The sequence below is a fragment of the Scyliorhinus torazame genome, chromosome 15, assembly GCF_047496885.1.
Source record: "Scyliorhinus torazame isolate Kashiwa2021f chromosome 15, sScyTor2.1, whole genome shotgun sequence".
NCBI lineage: Eukaryota > Metazoa > Chordata > Chondrichthyes > Carcharhiniformes > Scyliorhinidae > Scyliorhinus > Scyliorhinus torazame.
In genome coordinates this window covers 128,767,633-128,789,641 of record NC_092721.1, presented here as the reverse complement: position 1 = coordinate 128,789,641, position 22,009 = coordinate 128,767,633, and the positions used below count along the sequence as shown (strand labels likewise).

General features: G+C 45.9%; 1 protein-coding gene across 3 annotated transcripts in view; it reads right to left on the bottom strand.

Moving 5' to 3' along the window:
* Positions 1 to 22,009, bottom strand: part of dync2h1 (dynein cytoplasmic 2 heavy chain 1) — an 866,357-nt gene that overhangs the window by 387,133 nt on the left and 457,215 nt on the right. For all 3 annotated transcript variants that reach the window (XM_072476728.1, XM_072476730.1, XM_072476729.1), the window contains 2 exons: positions 20,198 to 20,361; positions 19,154 to 19,273 (listed from right to left, as the gene is read on the bottom strand). In XM_072476728.1, coding sequence (XP_072332829.1) covers positions 19,154 to 19,273; positions 20,198 to 20,361 — 284 coding nt within the window. The remainder of the gene's footprint in view (positions 1 to 19,153; positions 19,274 to 20,197; positions 20,362 to 22,009) is intronic.

Sequence of the window (22,009 nt, the reverse complement as noted above, 5' to 3'; positions counted from 1 at the left end):
TACCAGCTCGCGACGAGACGGCAAGGTCCCGGAGAATCGATGGACGAATTCTACGCCGCGCTGCTGATTTTGGGACGAGCCTGCAGCTGCCCTTCGGTGAACGCAAATGAACACACGGACATGTTAATGCGCGATGCTTTTGTGGCAGGTATGAATTCCTCCCAAATCCGCCAAAGACTTCTAGAAAGAGAGTCGCTAGGACTCTGAGGCCCGGGCCCTAGCAGCCTCCCTAGACGTGGCCGCGCGTAATACCCGCGCCTACGGCCCCGACCGCGCGGCAGCCCATTGGGCTCCGTACGTACCCGTCGCGACAAACCCACCCCCCCCCCCGGACACCCCACAGGCTTGCGCGGTCCAAACGCCAAGTCGCACCGGGGGCGCCCGCTGCTATTTCTGCGGCCAGGCGAAACACCCCCGGCAGCGCTGCCCGGCCCGCGCAGTAATCTGCAAGAGCTGCGGGAAAAAGGGCCATTTTGCGGTTGTGTGCCGGTCCCGCGAGGTCGCCGCTGTCCCGGGAGAACAGGGAGCCCTGCAAGCCGTTTACGCTCCCCAACCCCCCCAGCGCCCCATGTACGACCCGCAGGCGCTACCACTTTAGGTCCCGACCACCGCTCTCCCCGGAGAAGAGGGAGTTCTGCGCGTCTCTAACGCCCCCCAAACCCCCCCCCCCGCGCCCCACGTCTGACCCGCCGGCGCTACCAACTTGGGTCCCGACCACCGCTGTCCCCAGAGATGAGGGAGCCCCGCGCAGTCCTAACGCTCCCAACCCCCCCAGCGCCCCATGTGCGACCCGCAGACGCCGCCATTTTGGGTCCCGGCCACCACGAGGGGAGGAAGGGCGCCGCCATCTTGGACCACCCCAGACCTGTACGACGCGTGGGGGCGGCCATTTTGTCCACCCCCGCCGCCATCTTGTGACCCCCCAGCCATGTGCGATGTATGGGGGCAGCCATTTTGTTCATCCCCGACGCCATCTTGGACGGCAACAACGGACCCCACTCCACTACAACAACCACGTCTCGCTTCAATTACGCTCGATCAAGCTCGGCCCGGACACTCCAGACGACGACGACAACGGTGCTAATAAACGGCCACGAGACACCATGCCTAGTCGACTCCGGGAGCACGGAGAGCTTTATCCACCCCGACACGGTAAGACGCTGTTCCTTGACCACCTATCCCAGCGCACAAAAGATTTCCCTAGCTGCAGGATCCCACTTCGTACAGATCCAAGGTTTCTGCATAGTTACCCTAACGGTGCAGGGGAGGGAGTTCAAAAACTACAAACTACACGTCCTTCCCCAACTCTGCGCCCCCACATTACTGGGATTAGATTTCCAGTGCAACCTACAGAGCCTTGCGTTCAAATTCGGCGGCCCAATACCCCCACTCACTATCTGCGGCCTCGCAACCCTCAAGGTGCAACCCCCGTCCTTGTTTGCGAACCTCACCCCGGATTGCAAACCCGTCGCCACTAGGAGCAGACGGTACAGCGCCCAGGACCGGACCTTCATTCGCTCCGAAGTCCAGCGGCTACTAAAGGAAGGCATAATCCAGGCCAGCAATAGTCCCTGGAGAGCACAGGTGGTAGTAGTGAAGACAGGGGAGAAACAAAGGATGGTCATAGACTATAGCCAGACCATCAACAGGTACACACAACTAGACGCGTACCCTCTCCCCCGCATATCCGACATGGTCAATCGGATTGCCCAATATAAAGTCTTCTCCACCGTGGACCTCAAGTCCGCCTACCATCAGCTCCCCATCCGCCCAAGTGACCGCAAGTACACAGCCTTCGAGGCAGACGGGCAATTATACCATTTCCTAAGGGTCCCATTTGGCGTCACAAACGGGGTCTCGGTCTTCCAACGGGAGATGGACCGAATGGTTGATCAACATGGGTTGCGGGCCACGTTCCCGTATCTCGACAATGTTACCATCTGCGGCAACGACCAGCAGGACCACGACGCCAACCTCCAAAAATTCCTCCAGACCGCCAAAGCCTTGAACCTCACGTACAACGAGGACAAGTGCGTTTATTAGCACCAATCGGCTAGCCATTCTGGGCTACGTAGTGCGCAATGGGATAATAGGCCCCGACCCCGAACGTATGCGCGCCCTCATGGAATTTCCCCTCCCGCACTGCTCAAAAGCCCTGAAACGCTGCCTGGGGTTTTTTTCATACTATGCCCAGTGGGTCCCCCAGTACGCAGACAAGGCCCGCCCCCTAATACAGACCACGACCTTCCCTCTGTCGACAGAGGCTTGCCAGGCCTTCAGCCGCATCAAAGCGGATATCGCAAAGGCCACGATGCGCGCCATCGACGAGTCCCTCCCCTTCCAGGTCGAGAGCGACGCCTCCGACGTAGCTCGAGCGGCCACCCTTAACCAAGCGGGCAGACCCGTGGCCTTTTTCTCTCGAACCCTCCACGCTTCAGAAATCCGCCACTCCTCAGTGGAAAAGGAAGCCCAAGCCATAGTGGAAGCTGTGCGACATTGGAGGCATTACCTGGCCGGCAGGAGATTCACTCTCCTCACCGACCAACGGTCGGTAGCCTTCATGTTCGATCATGCACTGCGGGGCAAAATCAAAAACGACAAGATCTTAAGGTGGAGGATCGAGCTCTCCACCTTCAACTACGAGATTTTGTATCGTCCCGGAAAGCTGAACGAGCCGTCCGATGCCCTATCCCGCGGCACATGTGCCAACGCACAAATTAACCGCCTCCAAACCCTCCACGAGGACCTCTGCCACCCGGGGGTCACTCGGTTTTTCCACTTTATCAAGTCCCGCAATCTCCCATACTCTTTAGAGGAGGTCCGTACAGTCACAAGGGACTGCCACAGCTGCGCGGAATGCAAACCGCATTTTTTCAGGCCGGATGGTGCGCACCTGATTAAGGCTTCCCGCCCCTTTGAACGCCTTAGTCTCGATTTCAAAGGGCCCCTCCCCTCCACCGACCGCAACACATACTTTCTTAATGTGGTGGACGAATACTCCCGCTTCCCATTCGTCATTCCCTGCTCTGACATGACCGCGGCCACAGTCATTAAAGCCCTGAACACCACCTTCACACTGTTCGGTTGCCCCGCATACGTCCACAGCGACAGGGGGTCCTCTTTCATGAGTGACGAGCTGCGCCAGTTCCTGCTCAGCAAGGGCATAGCCTCAAGCAGGACGACCAGCTACAACCCCCGGGGGAAACGGGCAAGTAGAGAGGGAGAACGGCACGGTCTGGAAGTCCGTCCTACTGGCCCTACGGTCCAGGGACCTCCCAGTTTCACGGTAGCAGGAGGTCCTCCCGGACGCTCTCCACTCCATCCGGTCGCTATTATGTACGAGCACTAATCAAATGCCTCATGAGCGTCTCCTAGTCTTCCCTAGGAGGTCCTCCTCTGGAACGTCGCTGCCAACCTGGCTGGCGGCCCCAGGACCCATCTTGCTCCGAAAGCATGTGCGGGCACACAAGGCGGACCCGTTGGTCGAAAGGGTTCACCTCCTCCACGCGAACCCGCAGTACGCTTACGTGGGGTACCCCGACGGCCGACAGGACACGGTCTCCCTGCGGGATCTGGCGCCCACCGGCAACACACCCCCCCCCCCCCCGACACCATTCACCCAACCCCCCCCCCCTTCCTGCCACCGCCGCACCCCGCGACCACCCCCTTCCCAGGAGGATCGGTTCCCCTCCCCTCAGGCCCGACCAAGATAAAGCCCAAGCTGAAACCGTAAGGCTCCCGGAGACGACAACACCGGTACAAGCACCACCACCACCACCGGGGCCGAGGCGATCGACACGGACGACCAGACCGCCCGACGACTCGTGGCGTCGATCTAAATCAATATATGGACTTTTCACAAGAACATTTTGCTTTTCTCCCGATACCTTCTGTAAATAGTTGAAACAGGACAAAATTGTACATACTGTATTGCCATGTGAATGTTTTCCTCCCAGGACCAGCCCTGTAAACCCTTACCACCATGCGAAGCATCACCCCGCCGGGTTCATTTTTGACAAGGGGTGAATTTGGTAGTATGTATTAGGGGTCATGTGGGACTGGAAGCCCTAATGTCATTGGCTGACAGATCCCGGGTCCTGGTTGGCCGTTGACCTCTAGCTCCGCCCTGAAGGCGGAGTATAAGAAGCCGGAGTCCTCCCCCGCAGGCCATTCTACTATCGAGCTGCGGGGGAACAGACACGCTTAATAAAGCCTCATCGACTTCACTCTATTCGTCTCACGGAGTCTTTGTGCGCTACAGTGCGCTTCCGACTTAAGTTATTAATAACCCATGCCATATCACTGGCAGGCGGCCTCTGATTCACCCATCCCAGCATGACCTCAGAGCTCCTCAGCTTTGGGCACCAAACTTAAAGCGGTCCTCTGCACAGTGTTCGCACTCAGCTTAGGAAAGCTGCAGAATCCGAGAGGAGCCACATTGAGGATGCATACAGCGCTCATCCACACGCTCCATCAGTGCAAAGACACACACCTCGGTTGGTATCATTTCCAGAGTAGCCTTGGGGTCACAACCTGGTGAACACAAGCTGTCAGATCCACAGCAGACAGAGGCAGGGACAGCGCAGGTTGCTGAGTCCAATTCAGATGACAAGCCTCCGGACACGGCCAGTTGGTGGAGCTTCAGTGACAGTCAAGAGAATATCAGGAAGGGATGTCAGCTGCATTCCTCAGATAGCAACACATAATGGAGGAGTCCATCCACCTTCAGTCTGATGTGATAGTACCGACATGCCAATGCACTAAGATTAACACTAGCACATTGGCAGCTGCTGTGGAAACCTTGGTCCAGGACATTGATCCTGCACTGCTGCAGGAGCTGCACTCCATCGATGTAGCCATTTGTGGAATCCATCAGTAGCAACGCAAGGGGTGGTGGGGATCTCAATCTCACACCATCTAACCCTTCACCTCAAGGAGTCAGCCAGCGCCCCTCGGGCACCCAGAAAGAGGAGGACCAACAGCTAGACACCCTGGGTCCATCCATCCAGGTGACTCCAGAATTGCCCAGCCGATTCAAATCCCCTCTTCCTGTCACCCCATTAGTTTCAGCTCCTCAGGCCGAAGAGGGTGCAACTGGTCCACAACAAGGCCCGAAAAGCATGCCAGGGCACCGTCCTCCAGAGGACACCAGCCAATGTCACCAAAGATAATGAGGCAGGCATAGAAGTCAGCGGGCTACCTTCCCCTCTGTTGTTGGTGTCGGGGGAGCACCAAGTCATAGCAGTAAGGTAAGGAAAGTGGAGAAGATGTAGTTGCACAACATGGGCAGGGGTGTTGAACAGTTATACATATCTTCACAAACGTAAATACACTCCCAATCATTTCATGTCTCCTTGTGTATGCCTCCTACCTATGGTGAGCTGCATTAATGTCAATCAAGTGTGAAACACTGATTCTTGCACACACTAATGGCAATTGTCGGTATCTTGGGTCTCTCTTCTGTGCAGTATGCTGAATACAGTGAGTGTCCTGTGTCAATGTCACGCTCCAGATCAGTAATGCCTGAACCTTAATGTAAAGTGTGGTTGTTGCAAGAATTTCGTACCCAAGTATCACACGGTCCCATGATGTTGGCTTGGCACCACTGAGGTGGTGCCAAGCCCCACCTGAGGAATTCCCCTATCTCATCTGCATTCTTGAGAAGTAAAACGGTGATGCTGAAGAGAACAGGTGGTGACGCTTGCAGAAGGCTCACGCACTCTGAAACTCCATGTGCCTGGTGACTCTCAGCAGGGTCTTCATGCTATGAGCTTCCACACAGATTATGTGCGTTGTCCTCAGCCAGGCAGGTGTTAGGAGGTCCCAAGAACAATAGGATGATCTCAGCTTAAAGTCAGGGAACCTTGCCACCTCAAATTGATGGAAGCAATGGCATACTTGCATGTAGGTGCTGAGACATCCAACCTTGAGCATCTGTCACCCTGAACTTGTAACTATTGCGGGAAGAATGGTATCCTTGCAAAGTTGATGGAGTGATGTTCAATCCCATCATCTTTATTTTCCAGCAGTTACTGATGCGGTTTGTAAATGGTGATCTCTGAGGGCCACATCAGGCCTGCACTGGAACCAATCATCATTGCTTCTCACAATGTACCGAGGATCAATGAGCTAGAATCAAGTGTGAGATGAACCAGAACAGGGCTCCTCACAAGCCAAGACATGTACCCTTCAGGGCTTCATGTTGTCTTTTCATTTTGGACTTTTCAAGGGCTAGGTCTGGCCATGAGGACACACTGTTTGTATGTCAGAGAAGGCATCTCAGTGTCATGCAGCCAAGTGTTTGGCGTCATTATTCTCAGATATGCCGCCTCCATTTACCCTGAACAGAAACTGCCGGATGAGAGTGTCATTTCAGGGAGTGTACCACAGCCCACTGACTCATCTGTCATGGTGTCACGTCTGCCAGGTTTCATCGGGTCCTTTGTCCCAAGTATAATGTTTATCACCAATCAATGAGGTAACATATTATGCGTGGCTGCTTGGTCACGATTCATTTCACTGAGGAACCTTGTGAGACCGAAGGCAGGTGCCAATTATTACACTCATGAGTGTCCAAGTACCCATGCATCTTTTAGAGTGGAGCTGTGGCTGGGATGCTGAATGAATGTATGAGGATGCAGCACTTTCTGATACCTCAGACCAGAAAGACCTCCTTCAGGTTGTGCATCTCAGGAATGACATGCGTCCTCAAGGTATTGTTGTCCTTCAAAGCACCAGGACGACATGAGCAAGCCATTCAATGATGTGCTGTCACCTGGAGGTCCATGGCTGAAATTAAACGAGTAGCAATGGTTGTCTTCATGCTGGCCAAAGACGGAGGAGACTTGTTAGGCAGCTCACTGCATTTCATCATCCACTTCCTGGAATCTGCTGGCAATGAGGGTGTCACAAGCACACCTGCTTCATCTAGCCTGTGGAATGGTCTCTCCGCCCGCCTCCTCAGCTTCCAGGGCCTCAACATCCTCATCCTGTTCAACTTCCTCCTCATTGGAGGAGACGTGCTTTTCTAGATGCCCAATAGCTCTGCTGTTCCATAAGACTCTGAAGGCCATGCACAAGTGGTTAAAACTAGGGGGAAAATTGCCACTTTGAGGGATCAGTGTTGCTCGAGTGGGCATATTGATTCACTTGCCTGACTCCATGTTTGCCATTTGAGCAAAAATGAAACTCTCTCAGCTGTGGCAGAGTCCTCATTTTTGAATTTATTTTCCAATTGGGTGGATGGCTGTTTACTTCCTCCTCGCACTCTCTCCACACCTCCGCCCCACAGCCAGTCATGTGCTTATGCACAATTTGTCCCACTCTTCGCTCCCAGTGGAGCCTTTGCCCCGTGGTCCCTTCTCTTTACTCAGTGCTGCCTTTCACTTGCAATGAAGCCTTGCCCTTCAGCACAGTAAACATCAGTCATGCCTTAACACTGTGCAGAGACCCCCATGAATTTTCATTGGCACTTACTTAGATGCCTCATGCTGATCCCCACGAGAGCTGTGAAAAGTTCTGCAAACCAACCTCGGATTTCCTGGCAAAGTGCAGGTTGTCATCTGCATTTCGTTTAAATGCTTTTGTAAAACATGTTTTGATTGCATGCTGATATGGGATTTAAATTCAAATGGGGAGATGATTTTGATTCACAAGAATTTATCTTCTGTAAAACTCTTACAATGTGTAGATATTATGCTTTCTGTTAATCCCAGTAAATGATATCACTTTGTCTCTGTCACTTTGGCAAAGTAGTCATGAGATCTGACCTATTACTTTCAAACTATACTGGCCACTCGTTTGGTCTACATGTTGTCAGGATGGATATTGATTTTATTCAGAACATACACTTTATAGTTTTTAAACTCGTGGACCTAAATAATCCCAAAACAAAATAAATATTAATCAATATCAGTTTGGGCTTTTTTTATAGCAAAAGTTAATTATATTCAATTAATTTTCCTTGCTGCTTTGCTTCTGTGTCTGGAAAAGATGCTGTATTTTTATTGGGGGAAAATACATTATGAAAAATGATTTATAAACTGTAAACCAAACTGTAAACCAATCAACGAATTCAGACAATGTCCATTAAACTGAACTACACCTTATAACATGGTACTTTATTTTTGTAATATATGTGACTTAGGTTTAAAGAAGATAGATATTTCAACTTGTGTCCTTCAATACTATCAGGAGATTTTTGACATCTCAGAGTTTATAAGATAAAACATACACAAAAGGGTATGAGGCGCCTTTATTATTACTGCATCTTACTCTGTGATATCTTTGCAGTAAATTACAAAGTATCTCTAGACATTGGGAGCTTGGGTAGACAAGGAAAAGGAGACTGGATGAGGCCAAAAAATGGACGCAGATATTACAATGCAGTATTAAATAGCAGCAATTTGTAGCAACACAGTCGGTACGCAAACATTGTTTTGCTTGCTAATTTAAATGGGTATGCAGACCAGTGCTAAGTGTGCTACTGAGAAGCTGCATGTCTCAGCAGGGAGCCAATGTTTTTGTGGGAATAGCACCATTTAAAGGTGGCACGGTAGCACAGTGGCTAGCACTGTGGCTTCACAGCACCAGGGTCCCAGGTTTGATTCCAACCTGGCGGCTGCAAAAACAGGTGCTGAAGAGCGTTTCAAGGTCTAGGTGGGCAAGGTCTGCTGCTGAGGATCTTTCTTTCCCTTCTCCTTCTCCCTCTGCAAGCAGCTTGTCCTCTTCTGTGCTGCAACTCCTCCATTTCACTGTCATGCTGCAGGTCAAGGAAGATGGCAACTACAGCACCTCTGACTGGCAGAAAAGAGTGGTCTGACCAGAACTCTTGAAGTCAGAACCAAGATCATCGAATCAAGGAATTGTTATGGTGCAGAAGGAGATGATTTGGTGCATTTTGACTGCATCGGTTCTCCGAACAAGCATCATGACTTAATGTCATTGCATTGCCTTTTCCCTATACCCCTGCAGATTGTTTTTGTTTGAATAATCAAGTAAGGCGCTCTTGAATGCCTTGATTGAACCTTGTAATTGAAAATATGGAAAGATGTGTAATTTGAAACATGGACGTCTGGCAATATCTGGACTGAGAGAAACATGAGAGGATACAGGGAAAGATCCCACAAAGGGTTAACAGCAGCTGCAAAGAGCAGGATTATAAAATGCAGATTCCTTCTCCCAAACAGGCTTAGCAAACAAACAGGATATTTGTATGAAGCTAAAAACAATGGCTCACACCTTCATTGAAATTAACCATCTTAGTAAGCATCTGGAAAAGCATGGAGGAGGGTTTTAGTTGAGTTAGGTGATGAATGTAAACCTTTCCAGTTATAACCAAGTCGATTTTTAGCATTACGCTAAAAGCAATGATTCACACCTCCATTGAAGTAAAATGAGCAGATAGAAAAGAATGACTAGGGGGTCAAATATATAGGTGTGAAGCTCTGCTGAAATCAGGTAAATTAAAGAAAACTGGAGACAACCTATCTACAAGAACACAAATTAGACCCAAATCAAAGTCAAAATTATGAGCTGGGGACACAATTCGATAATAAAACAATAGAAATGACAGGAATTAAAAGTAACACCCCTTTAAAATCAAAACATTTTGAAGATCACAAAGGAAACAATGTAATCAGAGATCTATGAGCTGAGGTCATGTCAAAATGAATATTTAGTCGTGTTAAAAATTTCAGATTAAAGCTACCTTTTACAATCCAAGTGAAATAAAAGTTACTTTACAAGTCGTAAAAACTTAATAACTGTTAGAAAAATATATAAACCCTGAGAAAGGGGCAGGGAAGCAGAGAAGCAGGTAGGCAGAGAAACAGAGAAGGAACAAGAGGAGCAAGCAGAGTCAGCTTACAGTCAGCTTGGTCATGGGAAAGGGACAGAGCAAAGCAGCCGAACTAAAACAGCTAATACATCTAAGGAAGATCAGAATTTAAAGAGGAAGCAGAGTCAGCTCAGAGACAGCCAGTAGAGCCAGCTCTCACAGCTCGGTACATCGGAAAGATAGAGCATAGCAACCGAGCTAACCCGCGAATACATCTAAAGAAGACCAGATTTTTAAAAGAAAATTGATTGTCAAGTTGGGCCTGAAGGTCCCTTCAACCAACCAGGAGGGTCCAGAAGCAAGATCTTTTTACCTTTCTGTAAAGACAGTGATTGCAACTTTTAAAAGAAAAAATATAATAATAAAATAACTTAAAAGTTTTAACCTGAAACAGTGGTTATTCCAAAGTCTACTTTACTTACTTAGCAATGCGGGACCCAGGATCGATGCTACTAAGTGGTAAGTAGATGAAATCTTCTGTGAAGGTATGGGTTATACCGGGGGATAACTTGAAAACATAGTTTGACCTGAATAGCACCCACCGAAGCCTGCATAGGAGTCAGGGAGTGAGAATCCCTGTTCACCATTTAGAATGTCGGCCCTTTTTGGTATAGGGGGACTTCTTCGAATAGTGGTGAGTTTTCAACAACAACCTATCTCCAACACACTGCCAGCCAGTGCATTCCAGACCGAAACAATGCACTGTGTGAAAAAGCTTTTTCTCACATAACATTTGCTTCCTTACAAATCACATTAAATCTATACCCTCTTGTTCTTGATCCTTTTACAAGGGGGGACAATTTCTCCCTATGTACTCTGTCCTGCTCCCTCAGGATTATGAACATCTCCATCAAAGAGGCAGGAAGAGAATGGGTGACTACCAGATAGAGCAAGAGAGCGAGGCAGGTAGTGCAGGAATCTCTTGTGGCCATTCCCCTGCAGAACAGATATACCGCTTTGGATACTGTTGAGGGGAATGGTCTCTCAGGGGAAAACAGCAACAGCCAAACTCGTGGCACCACTGCTGCAGAGGGGAGGGGTGATAAGTGTGACAGTGCAATAGTTATAGGGGATTCAATTGTAAGGGGAATAGACTGCCATTTCTGTGGCCGCAAACGAGACTGCAGGATGGTATGTTGTCTCCCTGGTGCTAGGGTCAAGGATATCTCGGAGCGGGCACAGGACATTCTGGAGTGGGAGGGTGAACAGCCAGTGGTCGTGGTACACATCGGTACAAACGACATAGGTAAAAAAAAGGGACGAGGTCCTAAAAGCAGAATGCAGGAAGCTAGGAAGGAAGTTAAGAAATCGGACCTCGAAGGTAGTGATTTCAGGATTACTACCGGTGCCACGTGCTAGTCAGAGTGGAAATGACAGGATATGTAGGATGAATAAGTGGCTGAAGGGATGGTGTCAGGGGGAGGGTTTCAGATTCCTGGGGCATTGGGACCGGTTCTGGTGGAGGTGGGACCTGTACAAACTGGACTGGTTACACCTGGGCAGGACAGGAACTGATGTCCTAGGGGGGCTATTTGCTAGAGCGGTTGGGGAGTGTTTAAACTAATGTGGCAGGGGGATAGGAACCGATGCAGGAAGTCGGAAGGTAGTAAAACAGGGACAGAAACAAAAGGCAGTAAGGGGGAAAGTGTAAGGCAGAGAAGCCAGAGTCAAAAATCAAAAAGGGCGACAGTACAAGGTACAGTGACTGAGGGGAGCTCAGTGAATAGGCCCAGTAATATTAAAAGGAATAAAACGGGAAGTAAAAACATAAATGGAAAGCGACACAGCAGGTTGTTACATGAAGATAAGGGTTCAACAATAAGGAAAATTAGGAGAAAAGTGAAGAGGAAAAATAACTTAGGAGAGGTTACTGATCAGGGTGTTAAGATTCAAAACAGAGGTATAAAAGCCAACATAAGTGTACTTTACCTGAATGCTCGTACTATTCGGAATAAGGTAAATGAGTTGATGGCGCAAATCATCATGAATGACTATGATTTAGTGGCCATTACCGAAACATGGTTAAAGGATGGTCTCGACTGGGAGTTAAATATCCAAGGGTATCAAACTATACGGAAGGACAGAGTGGATGGTAAGGGAAGTGGTGTAGCTCTGTTATTTAAGGATGACATCCGGGCAATAGTAAGGTATGACAAGGATGCTATGGAGGATAAAGTTGAATCCATTTGGGTGGAAATCAGGAAAAGTCAGGCGAAAAAGTCACTGATAGGAGTCGGCTACAGGCCACCAAATAGTAACATTATGGTGGGGCAGGCAATAAACAAAGAAATAACGGATGCATGTAGAAAGGGTACAGCAGTTATCATGGGGGATTTTAATCTACATGTCGATTGGGTTAACCAGGTCGGTCAAGGCAGCCTTGAGGAGGAGTTTATAGAATGTATCCATGATAGTTTCCTAGAACAGTATGTAATGGAACCTACGAGGGAACAAACGGTCCTAGATTTGGTCCTGTGTAATGAGGCAGGATTGATTAATGATCTCATAGTTAGGGATCCTCTCGGAAGGAGCGATCACAATATGGTGGAATCTAAAATACAGATGGAGGGTGAGAAGGTAAAATCAAACACTAGTGTTTTGTGCTTAAACAAAGGAGATTACAATGGGATGAGAGAAGAGCTAGCAAAGGTAGACTGGGAGCAAAGACTTTATGGTGAAACAGTTGAGGAACAGTGGAGAACCTTCCAAGCTATTTTTCACAGTGCTCAGCAAAGGTTTATACCAACAAAAAGGAAGGACTGTAGAAAGAGGGAAAATCGACCGCGGCTATCTAAGGAAATAAGGGAGAGTATCAAACTGAAGGAAAAAGCATACAAAGTGGCAAAGATTAGTGGGAGACTAGGGGACTGGGAAATCTTTAGGGGGGCAACAAAAAGCTTTAAAGAAGAGTAAGATAGATTATGAGAGTAAACTTGCTCAGAATATAAAAACAGATAGTAAAAGTTTCTACAAATCTATAAAACAAAAAAGAATGGCTATGGTAAATATTGATTCTTTAGAGGATGAGAAGGGAGATCTAGTAATGGGTGATGAGGAAATGGCTGAGGAACTGAACAGGTTTTTGGGGTCAGTCTTCACAATGGAAGACACAAATAACATGCCAGTGACTGATGGAAATGAGGCTATGACAGTGAGGACCTTGAGACGATTGTTAGTTTAGCTCACTGGGCTAAATCGCTGGCTTTTAAAGCAGACCAAGGCAGGCCAGCAGCACGGTTCAATTCCCGTACCAGCCTCCCCGAACAGGCGCCGGAATGTGGCAACTAGGGGCTTTTCACAGTAACTTCATTGAAGCCTACTCGTGACAATAAGCGATTTTCATTTCATTTCAGGTAGTGATGGGCAAGCTAATGGGGCTAAAGGTAGACAAGTCTCCTGGCCCTAATGGAATGCATCCCAGAGTGATAAAAAGATGGCTAGGGAAATTGCAAATCCACTAGTGATAATTTACCAAAATTCACTCGACTATGGGGTGGTCCCGGCGGATTGGAAATTAGCAAACGTGACACCACTGTTTAAAAAAGGAGGTAGGCAGAAAGCGGGTAATTATAGGCCAGTTAGCTTAACTTCGGTAGCAGGGAAGATGCTGGAATCTATCATCAAGGAAGAAATAGCGAGGCATCTGGATGGAAATTGTCCCATTGGGCAGACGCAGCATGGGTTCATAAAGGGCAGGCCATGCCTAACTAATTTAGTGGAATTTTTTGAGGACATTACCAGTGCGGTAGATAACTGGGAGCCAATGGATGTGGTATATCTGGATTTCTAGAAAGCTTTTGACAAGGTGCCACACAAAAGGTTGCTGCATAAGATAAAGATGCATGGCATTAAGGGTAAAGTAGCAGCATGGATAGAGGATTGGTTAATTAATAGAAAGCAAAGAGTGGGGATTAATGGGTGTTTCTCTGGTTGGCAATCAGTAGCTAGTGATGTCCCTCAGGGATCAGTGTTGGGCCCACAATTGTTCACAATTTACAAAGATGATTTGGAGTTGGGGACCAAGTGCAATGTGTCCAAGTTTGCAGACGACACTAAGGTGAGTGGTAAAGCAAAAAGTGCAGAGGATACCGGAAGTCTTCAGAGGGATTTGGATAGGTTAAGTGAATGAGCTAAGGTCTGGCAGATGGAATACAATGTTGACAAATGTGAGGTTATCCATTTTGGTAGGAATAACAGCAAAAGGGATTATTTAAATGATAAAATATTAAAACATGATGCTGTGCAGAGAGACCTGGGTGTGCTAGTGCATGAGTCGCAAAAAGTTGGTTTACATGTGCAACAGGTGATTAAGAAGGCAAATGGTGTTTTGTCCTTCATTGCTAGAGGGATGGCGTTTAAGACTAGTGAGGTTATGCTGCAAGTGTATAAGGTGTTAGTGAGGCCACACCTGGAGTATTGTGTTCAGTTTTGGTCTCCTTACTTGAGAAAGGACATACTGCCGCTGGAGGGTGTGCAGAGGAGATTCACGAGTTAATCCCAGAGCTGAAGGGGTTGGATTACGAGGAGAGGTTGAGTAGACTGGGACTGCACTCGTTGGAATTTAGAAGTTTGGGGGGGATCTTATAGAAACATATAAAATTATGAAGGGAATAGATAGGATAGATGCGAGCAGGTTGTTTCCACTGGCGGGTGAAAGCAAAACTCGGGGGCATAGCCTCAAAACAAGGGGAAGTAGATTTAGGACTGAGCTTAGGAGGAACTTCTTCACCCAAAGGGTTGTGAATCTATGGAATTCCTTGCCCAGTGAAGCAGTTGAGGCTCCTTCATTAAATGTGTTTAAGATAAAGATAGATAGTTTTTTGAAGAATAAAGGGATTAAGGGTTATGGTGTTCGGGCCGGATCCACAAAAGTTCAGCCATGATCTCATTGAATGGCGGAGCAGGCTCGAGGGGTCAGATGGCCTACTCCTGCTCCGAGTTCTTATGTTCTTATGTAAATCTCCTCTCAGCCTTCTTCTCTCCAAGAAGAACAGTGCCAATCTCTTCAAGCTATCCGCATAACTGAAGTTTCTCATCTCTAGAACCATTCTTGTAAACCTCTTCTGCATTGTCTCCAATGCGTTTACATCCTTCCTATAGTGTGGGGCCCAGAACTTTATACAATATTCCAGCTAAGGTCTAACGTGTGTCTTGTATAAATTCAGCATAATTTCCTTGCTCTTGTACTCTATGTCCCTATTAATAAAGCCCCAGAATAGTATATGCTTTATTAACTGCTCTCTCCACCTGTCCTGTCACCTTCAATGATCTAAGTACATATACATCTAGTTACCTCTGCTCCTGCACCTCCTTAGGAACTTTACCCCTCATTTCATATTGTTTCTCCATGTTCTTCCTACCAAAATACATTGCCTCACACTTCTATGCATTGAACTTCATCTGCCACCTATCTTCCCAATCCACCAATGTCCTTTTGATGTTCTACACTGCCCTCTTCACAATTTACAATACTTCCATAGAACATAGAACATAGAAAATACAGCACAGAACAGGCCCTTCGGCCCACGGTGTTGTGCCGAACCTTTGTCCTAGATTAATCATAGATTATCATTGAATTTACAGTGCAGAAGGAGGCCATTCGGCCCTTTGAGTCTGCACCGGCTCTGCACCCTACCCAAACTCAACACCTCCACCCAACACCAAGGGCAATTTTGGACAATAAGGGCAATTTATCATGGCCAATCCACCTAACCTGCGCATCTTTGGACTGTGGGAGGAAACCGGAGCACCCGGAAGAAACCCACGCAGACACGGGGAGGGCGTGCAGACTCCGCACAGACAGTGACCGAAGCCAGAATCGAACCTGGGACCATGGAGCTGTGAAGCAATTGTGCTATCCACAATGCTACCGTGCTGCCCGTAAGAACAAATAAATCTACACTATATTATTTTACCGTAATCCATGTACCTATCCAATAGCTGCTTGAAGGTCCCTAATGTTTCCGACTCAACTACTTCCACAGGCAGTGCATTCCATGCCCCCACTACTCTCTGGGTAAAGAACCTACCTCTGATATCCCTCCTATATCTTCCACCTTTCACCTTAAATTTATGTCCCCTTGTAATGGTTTGTTCCACCCGGGGAAAAAGTCTCTGACTGTCTACTCTATCTATTCCCCTGATCATCTTATAAACCTCTATCAAGTCGCCCCTCATCCTTCTCCGTTCTAATGAGAAAAGGCCTAGCACCCTCAACCTTTCCTCGTAAGACCTACTCTCCATTCCAGGCAACATCCTGGTAAATCTTCTTTGCACCTTTTCCAAAGCTTCCACATCCTTCCTAAAATGAGGCGACCAGAACTGTACACAGTACTCCAAATGTGGCCTTACCAAAGTTTTGTACAGCTGCATCATCACCTCACGGCTCTTAAATTCAATCCCTCTGTTAATGAACGCGAGCACACCATAGGCCTTCTTCACAGCTCTATCCACTTGAGTGGCAACTTTCAAAGATGTATGAACATAGACCCCAAGATCTCTCTGCTCCTCCACATTGCCAAGAACTCTACCGTTAACCCTGTATTCCGCATTCATATTTGTCCATCCAAAATGGACAACCTCACACTTTTCAGGGTTAAACTCCATCTGCCACTTCTCAGCCCAGCTCTGCATCCTATCTATGTCTCTTTGCAGCCGACAACATCCCTCCTTACTATCCACAACTCCACCAATCTTCGTATCGTCTGCAAATTTACTGACCCACCCTTCAACTCCCTCATCCAAGTCATTAATGAAAATCACAAACAGCAGAGGACCCAGAACTGATCCCTGCGGTACGCCACTGGTAACTGGGATCCAGGCTGAATATTTGCCATCCACCACCACTCTCTGACTTCTATCGGTTAGCCAGTTCGTTATCCAACTGGCCAAATTTCCCACTATCCCATGCCTCCTTACTTTCTGCAGAAGCCTACCATGGGGAACCATATCAAATGCCTTACTAAAATCCATGTACACTACATCCACTGCTTTACCTTCATCCACATGCTTGGTCACCTCCTCAAAGAATTCAATAAAATTTGTAAGGCAAGACCTACCCCTCACAAATTCCATGTTTTGTGTCATCCGCAAACTTTGAAATTGTCCCCTGCACACCAAGATCTAGATCATTACTATATATCAGGAAAAGCAAGGGTCCCAATACCGCGCCCTGGGGAACACCACTACAAATCTTCCTTCGGCCCAAAATATATCAATTCACTGTTACACGCTGCTTCCTATTATTCAGCCAATTTTGTATCTATATTACAACTGCTCATTTTATTCCATGAACTATAACTTTTCTAATTTTTGTGTGGCACTGTATCGAATGACTTTTAAAAGTTCATTATACCACATCAATAGCATTACCCTCATTAATCCTTTCTGTTACCTCCTCAAAATACTCCAGCAGGTTTATTAAACACAATTTCCCCTTCAGAACCTTTTGCTGGCTCTTTCTAATCAACCCACTTTTTTCCATCTGACTACTAATTCTATCCCAGATAATTGTTTCTAGGACCGTGCCGTGTTGCAGCACGGTGACACAGTGGTTAGCACTGCTGCCTCACAGCACCAGAGGCCCGGGATCGATTCCGACCCCGGGTGACCGTCTTTGTGGAGTTTGCATATTCTCCCCGTGTCTGCGTGGATTTCCTCCGGGTGCTCCGGTTTCCCCTCTCAGTCCAAAGATGTGCAGGTTAGGTGGTTTAGCCATGCTAAATTGCTTCTTGGTATGGGGTTGCTTGAATAGGATGGGGGATTGGGCCTAGAGAGGGAGGTCTTTCGAAGGGTCAGTGCAGACTTAATGGCCAACTGGCCTCCTTCTGCACTGTAGGGATTCTAGGAAAGCTTGCCTACCACTGATGTTAAATTGACTATAATTGCTGGAACTATCCTTTCAAGTTTTTTGAACAAGTGTATGACATATGCGAGTCTCCAATCCTCTGGCACCTCTTCTGAGCCTAAAGAAGGCTGGAAGATTATGGCCGGGCCCCTACAATTTCTATATTTGCTTCCCTCAATATGTATCTCATCCAGCTCTTGTCAACTTGAAGTCACCATTATCAACTTTAAGTATCGCTGTCTATTCAACACTCAATTCTTAGCAATTTTGAACCCTTCTAGGGACAGAGATTCCTCATCTGTTGCCATCGACCTCCTTGGTAAAGACGGATACAAAGTTCTCCATGTTCAGCATCATTCCCTGCAGCCCTCACCAACAGTAAGGAACTCTGGAAACAACCGAGCACTGGACAAACTCAAAAAGAGCTAGAAGAAGTAAATTAGCAATTTATCTGAGAGAGTTTGATGATCCCTTTAAATACAACTGCTGGGCGGAGTTCTTTCTGCAGCTAGACACATGTTCAGCTGTGTGTGTTTAAGAGAGGGTAAGGTTGAAAATGGCAATGCTGCCATCAAATCAGCACTACATGTTGACTGATGTTACGATGTGCCTACTCCGCCAACTTCCAGTGCACATTCCTAATGCCTCTATTAATGCCTTCAACAAGATGTTGTTTAGTCCAAGCTTTGCTGTAATTGTGTAAATGTGGGATGAGTTCCATTTTGGTGCCAAAATGGTACCTGCAATACTGAAACTATGAGCAATATGGAGCCCAATTTTGCAGCCAGTGTATCTTCAAAACTGGAAATACTAACGATAGTTTTCCAAGTTCGATGTGAATTTAAAATTTGGGTTTTTTGCTGTATTTGAGTGAAAAAGGCAGTATGCAAGTATTGCGGTGTTAACAAAACTTCTTGGACATCCCTCTGCAATTTGTAGTCAGAGCTGTCAAGCTTTTAAAATTTTTACTTTTGCAATTGAATTATCTAAAAATACATATTTAAAATACATTTGGATTCCAAGGGATTTATATTTGTGCTACCATATTTTACTTTTTCTGTAAAAAAAAAAGATTTTAATATGTACCAAAGGTGTTTTGTGAACAACACTTTCCCTGTATTCAGCCAAAGCTTTGTTGAACAAAAATGGTATCCAGCATGTGAACAGGATAAAGCTGACCATACGGGATTCATTTTCTCCTCAGATCCTAATTCCAAGTATTGCTTATAATAATTTATATGGCAAACATTTGTTTACTAACAAAACACAAAGTGTAAATGTAAGCATGCAAATCGTGAAAAATCATGAGCTCAGTCATGAGAAATCAATATACAAAAAAATTGTCGCTCGTCACCATCTTCAGGCAATACAAAGTATAATATTGTAATGCTACAATAATAGCATGATTTTAAATGCAAGTTTTTTGTTAAATATGCTGATACAAATATACAAGTTTCTATATGTGATACCTCCAGTAGGGAATCTTCAAGCTTTGCAAGTTGAATCTTTTTCTCCTCTTCCTGTTGTAGAAGTGCTGTCTTACGTTCCTCGAGTTCTGGTTTCTCATGTTGCAGGGTGACAGCTAACAGCTTCAAGCATATAAATCAAAGGGATAAAGATATAGCACTATTTGAAGATGCATATTAAAATGATTTACAAAGATTAACAGCTTTACTTGATTTGGGTTAAAACAAATTATGCAAAAGAGAAAAATCTTAAAATTCATCCAGTTTTCAGATCTCAAGCACTTTGCTGTCTATCTATCCTTCACACAATTCCAATTGGCAGCATTTGCAAAATGTATGCGCCCACCGTCTGCACTACACTGCACCAATCATCCATTTCCCCATCTTTGCCAATCTGCATCAACTTCTGTTTCCGATTGTACCCTATTTGAAACTCGTTAACAGTTTTGCATTTGCCTGTCTTTGCAAGCTTCTCTAGCCATACATCTCGTCCAACATCCTCCAGTTTTCTGATCCAGGCTACTTCCACCAAATGTCGTGTTGTCTTTCTTTCCTTCCTGGTAACTACTCCCTCCTTCTCTATAACAAACTATTCTGATCTAAAACTTACTCCAAATGGGTTAAAACATCTGTTGTGAGCCACCATTACATTCTTTAAAATGCTCACAAATCCTTTTTTTCCAACTGCAATCATCCATCCTCCCTCGCAACCATCTCACAACATTCTTTGTTCCTCCACTTGTCTCCTTCCTGTCTGCAACCTACAGGAATCCTCAACCATTGTTCTTTAGATCCTGTGCTTTATAAAAGACACAAGACGTAATAAAAACAGACATATAAAAATCATCATGTGACCAGAGGCATGTAACTCAAACCATTAACACACCCATAAGACATTGCAATAAAACAGTTTCCAATATTAAATAGTGGTGATAATATACTATACACAACATAAAATGCCATACTCTTGACTCATCGCAAGGAACCGTACTACATTTGACTAGTATTGTATAGATAAAGTTAGTAAAAATATTGTTACTTCTTTACCTGGCCCCTGAGACCTTCCCTTGTCGTTGTAAAGTTAACCTCGTTGACAATAGAAGCTGCATCAGGTGGAATTGAAGGGTTGGGGTTGCGGGTTGCCAAGAACAAGCGGAATTCTTCATTGTAGTCAATTATTTTATCCCCAATTTGTACAACATACCGAGGTCCTATTAAAAAAATGTATGCAATGCGTCAATATTTAACTAACAGCACTAGAGCACTAATTTAAAAACGTGAAATTTCTAAACAACTTGCTGTTATGGAATATCCCTAACTTAGTAAACATCCAAAGATGCTTTAAATAAGAGAAAACATATGCCAGTGAAAAGTAAGGAAATTTGCTGAAACAAAGGTGAAAAAGATAGGCAAAGAGATTTTGAAAATCTGGATGAGAAATTACAAGGCGGAAGGTAAACCAGAGAAAACGGACAAGAAATTGAATGATCTGCCAATGATGGAGCTGGGAATCAGGATAGACAGAACTACAGAGCAGAGAACTAAAGGGCGCAGGTTGAAATGATGTTTAAGAATGGAGTCTGGAAAGGATAATAACATGGGCATGGGTTTCAGAAACAATGGAAGATATTGTAAGTTGTATAATAATAATCTTTATTGTCACAAGTAGGCTTACATTAACACTGCAATGAAGTTACTGTGAAAAGCCCCTAGTCACCACATTCCAGCATCTGTTCGGGTACACAGAGGGAGAATTCGGAATGTCCAAATTACCTAACAGCACATCTTTCGGGACTTGTAGGAGGAAACCAAAGCACCCGGAGGAAACCCATGCAGACACAGGGAGAATGTGCAGACTCCGCACAGACAATGACCCAAGCCAGGAATCAAACCCATGTCCCTGGTGCTGTGAAGCCATAGTGCTAACCACAATGCTACTGTGCTACTCATTTAAAAAATAATAATGCTAAAGAATTGTTCATACTGTCAATCAACCTTTCTGCCATTGAAGATTAACCATTAATATGTGGAGTCTCATTCCTTCAGTTTTTGATTGTTGTCAGAGATTTTAAGAGTATCAAATTTAATATTACTTTTTATTTATCATTTCTGTCTCATATGAACATACGAACAAAAGAATTAGCAGGAATAAGCCGATCGTTCCCTCGAGCCCGCTCTGCCATTGAATAGGAAATTGGCTGATCTGAATGGTAATCTTTTAGCCCCTTGTTCATCAAGAATCTATTATGCTCTGCCTTAAAATATTCAGACACTGCTTCCACCACCTTTTGAAGAAGAGTTCTAAAAACTCAACCATCTGAGAGAAGGATTTCTCATCATCTCGGTCTTAAATGGGAGACCCCTTTCATTTTAAGCAATGATCCATAGTTCTAGATTCTCTCACAAGAGGAAACATAACCTTATCAACATTCAAGATCTTATATGTTTCAATTAAATCACCTCTTACTCTTCTAAACTCCAGCGGATACCAGGCTCGCCTGACCACCCCTTCCCCATAAAACAATCCTCCAATTCCAGGTATTAGGCGAGTAAACCTCTAAACTACTTCAAATGTATTTACATATTTCCTTAAATAAGTATTCCAATACTGTACACAGTACTCCAGGCGTGGTCTCACTAATGCTCTGTATAACTGATGCATTACTTCCCTACTTTTGCATTCAATTCCTCTCGAAATAATCTTAATTTACCCACTCTACACTTCTGTTATGTATCAGAGAAAACATCACTTCTCGTAAAGTGTCAAGTGATGTGTAGTTGTGTTTGCACAGGCCTTGGGGAGATCAGCATCTTCAATTGTGTAAACAATACCCTTAATGAACCTCTCATTGTATTTTA